The 6,486-nt window shown below is 52.9% G+C and overlaps 2 protein-coding genes across 2 annotated transcripts; one reads left to right on the forward strand and one right to left on the reverse strand.

Moving 5' to 3' along the window:
- Positions 1 to 1,175: 1,175 nt before the first annotated feature.
- Positions 1,176 to 3,156, reverse strand: BDZ83DRAFT_648139 (uncharacterized protein; the record flags this gene model as incomplete). The annotated part of the gene is made up of 5 exons (XM_060510154.1): positions 1,176 to 1,599; positions 1,638 to 1,734; positions 2,117 to 2,273; positions 2,790 to 2,869; positions 3,114 to 3,156. The coding sequence occupies 5 exons, from the start codon at positions 3,154 to 3,156 to the stop codon at positions 1,176 to 1,178; spliced, it is 801 nt and encodes a 266-aa protein (XP_060369205.1).
- Positions 3,157 to 4,546: 1,390 nt separating this feature from the next.
- Positions 4,547 to 5,913, forward strand: BDZ83DRAFT_716587 (guanine nucleotide-binding protein alpha-3 subunit; the record flags this gene model as incomplete). Its single annotated transcript, XM_060511862.1, has 6 exons — positions 4,547 to 4,670; positions 4,741 to 5,086; positions 5,149 to 5,277; positions 5,334 to 5,463; positions 5,525 to 5,763; positions 5,814 to 5,913. The coding sequence occupies 6 exons, from the start codon at positions 4,547 to 4,549 to the stop codon at positions 5,911 to 5,913; spliced, it is 1,068 nt and encodes a 355-aa protein (XP_060369206.1).
- Between the last annotated feature and the right edge of the window lie 573 nt (positions 5,914 to 6,486).

Raw genomic sequence — 6,486 nt, forward strand, 5'->3', positions numbered from 1 at the left:
TGCGACGTTGGAACGTGGCCAGTAGACCGCAGTTCAACTAGACGGGAAACCGGTCCAACGATGACAGAAGGTTTGTGTCCTGTTGTATCTGCACTCGCAGGCGCATCGTAACCGTAGCATCGCCGACGTTCTGGCCGCGTGCAGCTTCCATGTGTCGCCTCGCCTGTGTACATTTGTGACTCGTGAGCGAGATGGGTTGCATTCCTCGGTGTGATGCGGGGCGGCGACCGAAGCAGTAGGTATGTCGTTGAGGATCAACCCGTACATGGCAAGCCAGCCGATGCTGGATGGGTAGATCTGCACAGTCAACTGGCAAAAAAGAAGCCCGGACTCACGCCACAGACGCCTAGTCGGCGGGTAGAGGTTATCCGTCTTTCCTGCTCAAACTGTAGCTTCGGGATCCGATGACTGAATGTCACTTAGCTCGTCATTGATGGTGGTCATTTGCTCTTAGCCCGCCTCAGGTCGAGGCTCGATGATTCGTAGCAGCCAGCCAGAAAGAAGAGGAAGATCGATCATTGCTGAGCCATGAAGCTTTATGCCGGGGTTCGCCAAGTCGCTACGCAAAGTCCGTAGTGAAGACGTCGGCATTTGCATCGCATATTGTGAATGATACTGTTCCTTGTTTGTTTTTGTCGTGAAGCGGTAACTTCATCCAATACTAATTGCCCAATGGTGCAGCGAAGGGATGGTCTGTCGACAAACCAACGTCTCGAAATGTTGGCGGGCACGCGGGTCGGGATCAGACTGGGGGCGGTGGAGGGTCATTACTCGGGAGCGATGACTGAAACACTTGTTCCAATGCCTAGCCCCCTCTTCCATTCAGTCTGCAAAAGACGGCGCTCGCTCATCGACAGCGTCTGGGACTGCCGGATGCGGAGACGCGTTGCCGGGCGCGGTCGAATCCTGCGTGACTTTGCTGGATGAGCCGAATTTCTCGGGGCCCAAGAACATATAATGAGGGTCCAGACAATGTCAAGATCCGTATCCGTCCGTACCTTGAAGCTTATAGCATCTCCCGCTTCTGTTGGGGAATGGTGGAGAGAGCGGAAGTCGCCCGCAGAGAAAGAATCTTAATTGTCCGGGGCAGAACAAACCATTGAAAACACGAGCACGGAGATAGTCAACACAAAGACGAGAATTTTGAGACTGGGAGAAGGAGAATGCAGCGGGATTCAATATGTGTGATCTACAGTGGCGCCTACCTTGGTTGATGGATACAAAGTAAGGCAAAGCAAAGCAAAGCAGGTGCGGGTTCCAGTCATCTGGATTGTGGCAGGAGACGACATCCGGGTGCAGATACCGATCGGGTCGGGCGGGAATGGGAAAGTGAGAGGAGAGGGCAATACCTTCTCCTTCGATCCATACCTTAGGTGGTAGCAGAAGATTCGGGAGCGGCCTGAAAGCACGCCCTGAGGTGTTCCATTGCAAGTGCGAACCATGGGGCGGTAAGGGTTAAAACTAATTTGATTTGAGGATGAAATTTTTCTGTTGTATTGCGGAACGAGGATGCCCTTCTCAGAGGCGGAACCTTGTCTGATGGACTCGCGTTGTCGGATGGACACTCGGTGCAGGTTCAATTTGCAGAGTGTCCGGTACCTACGGATGAGTATTCGTACGTGATGCCTTAGACGGACCAAGACGTGGTGGGATGAGAGGCACGCACGTGGACCTTGGTTCCAAAAAGGTTGAGGCCAGGAGCGTGGCCCATTAAACTTTGCACTTTGCCTTTTGCTATATCTGTATCCGTAGGTACTCCTGTTAATAGCGTAGGCCTTGCCATGCCTTGCCTCAGCTTAGATGGACAAGCTGCCCCTTGCTCAAATTTCCAATTTCCAACAGCTTCATTTATTTTCTTCCAAGTCTCCGATTGCCTGATGCCTGAGTTTACCTCAGGCCCTCCACCTTCATTGAGGCTCCGTCTCCAATGGCCCCATCACTGATCAAGCCCGCCTCGCATATTACACATGATTGGGGGCCGCCTGGGGGAGATGTCAAATAATCAAAATTGATCAAAAAGGATGAGAACAAGCGCCAGACCAGCCGGGATTGGCAAGAACAACAAGGAGCAGAAAATATCCCGAAATGCCTGGAGAGATGAGAAGTCGGTACGTACCGTGAGCTGTAAATATCTGCGAGAGCTTGAGTTGGCCGGGGTCAACCAGGGTGTGCGCCCAATGAAAGTGATTTAAATGCCATGCATGCGGCAGAGGGAAGACACTAAAACGAGTGGAGCTGCCCGCTGGTCTGTCCTTAGCGGTACCGCCAGTAGGCTGTTGCCCACGTCGAGAAGGAGAGCTCCTGCCCGCTCTTTTCATTGCTCTGCTCTTGCCCCAATCGCAACCTGAGACTGCAAGTGCCTAGGTACCGCAACCACTTGCCAAGTATCTTTTCATGCTTACCTAAGATTACCTTACTACACCTGCCTTATGAGGTAGATTGGTAAAGTCAGTGTCAACTCTCGAGAACATGTCCGCAGGCGTGATATTCTGCCTTGCTCTCACGATGATAAGTCACTCGAGATATTCACGACTACCCGCGAACCTCGAAGCCCTGGCCCGCCATTGTCAGCTCGTGCCTTGCACCTGAAGGTTCCTAAGCTTGTTCACCCTGTGCCATGTGCTAGTCCCAAGCATCCCGTCCAGAACCAAGCCACAAGTGGTAAATGCCTCCATTCATCTGAAATACACTCACCCAGAAGCAGTCGGCCGGCGTTCAACTGTGCTTCAGAACCAAGCTGAGCTAAGGACGTGGGCAACTACCTTAGAGTGTGTACCTAACCACATTACCTTAGGTACATCCGTCCCTGTCTGCATACCTCTCCCGGCTACTCCCTGCTCGGCCTGTTCCCCCTCCGGCAGGCCAAGACCTGTCCAGGTCGATTGAAGAAGCTGTCCGCAGGTGGCATAGGCCGAGTCCGCCCCGTCCACACACACGTACAATCTCTCTATCCTCTCTCCCGCACTCTTATTCGTACACACTCACTCACAGCACAAGAGACAAGGCCCATACATACCTATCCCGATCCACACACCACACACCACACGCGCACCCGCACCCCGCCGCCCTGGCCTTGCCTTGCCAACTTTGCCGGGGCCTGCTGCACCACTCACCTACTCCGTAAGTCTGCGCTGAGAACGTGTCCCTGTCACCCATGCCGCCGCATACCTGAGGAGTGAGCACTGAGGGATTGAGGGACCCCGACGGGAAGGGAGGGCGGGTGGTTGGTGTCTGGGCTGAATGGGTCTGATTGTCTGAGCTGACTGCGTATGGGATTGGGGGACGTGTGTGTATGCCTTGCTTCACCACCCATTTCTCCCCGTCTCTCTGTCACTCTCTGGCTCTGGTCCTCTCACTTCTTGTAGTCAGTGCCCTTAAGTAGTACATCGCGATGTAGGAGGTAGCGGCAGAGGTATCCGTATCCGTAAATTCCAGTGCAGAGGTACCTGACCATCGAGACCGCTGCTTCTCGCAACTCCACGAGTCCAGCCTGCCCGCCACTAGCATCAACTTTACACTTTCCCGCACGACAGAATTCCTTTTCCTTTTACCCACACCTGCTCTCCTCACTGGTCCTCTCCTCCCATCCAACTCGTTTCCAGTCTTCTGTCCGGCGTTTCTTTTTCCGATCTCCCTCACAGTTCACTCCCCTTCATCACTTGACAGATCAGATCCGAACCGCCAGTACGGCCTGATCTCTTGACCCATTGATTGATTCCCTGGGCCGAACGCGCTTTCTTGTCACACCCAGCCTGTCTACCTTGCGGTCTACATCACTTTCCATTCCCAAATTACAGCCGTCTCTCTGATCTCAGTCTTACGAGGCTTAGGTCTCCAGGTTTCCTCCCCATATTGCCATACCTTATACCCACCCACCCGCGGGCACCTCTCACACAGCACGCTCCTTCGCTGCCAAGGTACTTCCAAAGACACCCAAAGGTGTCGCTCTCGGTACCAAAGGTACATCGGTGCTTACCTTAGCTTGGGCCCGTACCCAATTGCACTTACCCGCCCGCCTGTCGAGGTCCTGGTGATACCCACATTTATTCCTCCGACACTGTCCTTGCCCGCCTTCCCGGTCGCACTCTCGTCTTCCGTCCTTCGCTACCCATCTCCCTCGACAGCTCCCGCCCATCCCCGATCTTCAGGGTCGTCGCTCATCATCCGTCCATCCTCGCTCCGTCCGATACACAATCATACCAACTCATCGCTCTCGCTATCAATCGTCGCCGTCGCTGTGTCCTCTCTCGAAGCCTTCTGATCCGAAACGCCTACGTTACCGCCGAGTCCTCCGCCGACCAAACGATCATCACTACCAATCGACGACGACGACGCCCTGCGATCCATCTCAGCCTCTCCATTAATTTTCTCCTCGCCAGCGTTATCTAATACTACTATGGGCATTTAACGTGCATCCATTCGGGATCTCACGCGCGGTTAAATCATTTCGACGGCTCCACGAGCCCTGCACTCGAACGTTTAACGCACCCAAATCCCATCATTACTCCCGTCAGCGGCTCAACCGACGCCCCGGCCTCTCTCGAAAATGGGTGCCTGTATGAGCTCAAACAATGAGGAGGTGGAACAGAAAAAGAAGAGTCAGGCAATCGACCGACAGCTGGAAGAGGACTCGAAAAGGTTACGCCGGGAATGCAAGATTCTTCTGCTCGGTAGGTTTTGACGCCAGAGTTCAATTTTGCGGAATCTTGAGATGGACTTGGCTCGCTGACAACCACGCAGGATCCGGAGAGAGTGGTAAATCCACGATAGTGAAGCAGATGAAGATTATCCATCTGAAAGGCTACTCGGAAGATGAATTGTACAACTACCGCCCGACCGTGTTCAAGAACCTGGTGGAATGCGCAAAGGCAGTGATCCAGGCCATGCGACAATTCGACATCGAACCAGTAATCGAAGAGAACAAGGCATATGCCACCTTCCTCATGGAATACACAGCCGAATCTGGCCCCCAAGCACACATCGATCCCCAGATCGGAATCGCCATCCAGTCAATATGGAGCGATCCCGCGAGGGAACAGCTCATGGAGAGGCAGACTGAGTTCTACTTGATGGATTCCGCAGAATAGTAAGTGTGCTCAATTGGACGTTAGGGTTCCTGGGCAAGAAGTGCTAACAAAATGACATCAGCTTCTTCCAAGAAGTCATGCGGATCGTCGCACCAGACTACCTCCCGAACGAAATGGATGTTCTCAGAGCCAGAACGAAGACAACTGGTATCTACGAGACAAGATTTCAGATGGGACAACTCAGCATACAGTGAGTCTTTGTGGTCGACTGTGCGCGTACTTGACAATTACTGACGATTCCTACAGCATGTTCGATGTTGGCGGTCAAAGAAGCGAAAGAAAGAAGTGGATTCACTGCTTCGAAAATGTCACTTCAATTATCTTCTGCGTTGCTCTTAGCGAGTACGACCAAGTTTTGCTGGAGGAGAGCAGTCAGGTATGTCATACCATGGAGCCATGTCTCCCATCCAACGCTGTGTACTAACTGACGACTGCAGAACCGAATGATGGAAAGTTTACTGTTGTTTGACTCGGTGGTGAACTCAAGGTGGTTCATGCGCACCAGTATCATTTTGTTCCTGAACAAGGTGGATATCTTCAAACAGAAGCTTGGACGTTCACCACTGGGCAACTACTTTCCAGACTACTCAGGCGGTAACGACGTCAACAAGGCAGCCAAGTATCTCCTCTGGAGATTCAATCAGGTCAATCGAGCACACCTCAACCTGTATCCCCAGTAAGTGGAAGCGTCATTGTTTCGGTGGGCGGGGGCTAATCCAACTGTAGCCTGACTCAAGCAACCGACACATCCAACATCCGATTGGTGTTCGCGGCCGTCAAGGAGACGATCCTTAACAACGCTCTTAGGGACTCTGGCATCCTATAAACCGCCAATCGCCTCGGCCACAAATTTTCCTTAATGTTTAGATTCATCTCCTCTGTTGCGGGTCAGCGTTTTACAGCATTGCCGGGCGTTGTGGGCGGCACCTCGTTTGGACGGCGTTCACTCTGGTTTACACGCTCGCTTGCGATACGACACGGGTGCGAGCGAATCGTCGGTTAGTGCCTCGACTGGAGGACAGCACGGCACGACAATTCCTTTTCATTTGCATCACGGAACCAATCGCTTGAAGATGGACATTCGCAACCGGTTGCTGCCCGCCTACGCGAGATACGCCGGGTTACTGTGGTGGAAGAGAAGCCCATGCGAAAGCGTTTCTGGGACGAAAAGTACGCCATGGGTTGGAGTATGGTATGGGAAACGGGAAATTCAAAGATGATGTGATGAATTGGCCGTTCGTTTTCTTTTGTCTTTGTTTTGGGATGATGCTCGCAACTTGGGAAAGCGACAGCATCTACCCTACTGGAAGCGGTAGCGTATGGGCCTGATTGATAGCTGGAGAGAGTTGCGACAGCCAAATGAAGCACGTCTCTATATGCGAACCATTCGTGTGCCAGG

The sequence above is a fragment of the Colletotrichum acutatum genome (assembly GCF_030867785.1).
Source record: "Colletotrichum acutatum strain CBS 112980 chromosome Unknown BDZ83scaffold_13, whole genome shotgun sequence".
NCBI classification, from domain to species: Eukaryota; Fungi; Ascomycota; class Sordariomycetes; order Glomerellales; family Glomerellaceae; genus Colletotrichum; species Colletotrichum acutatum.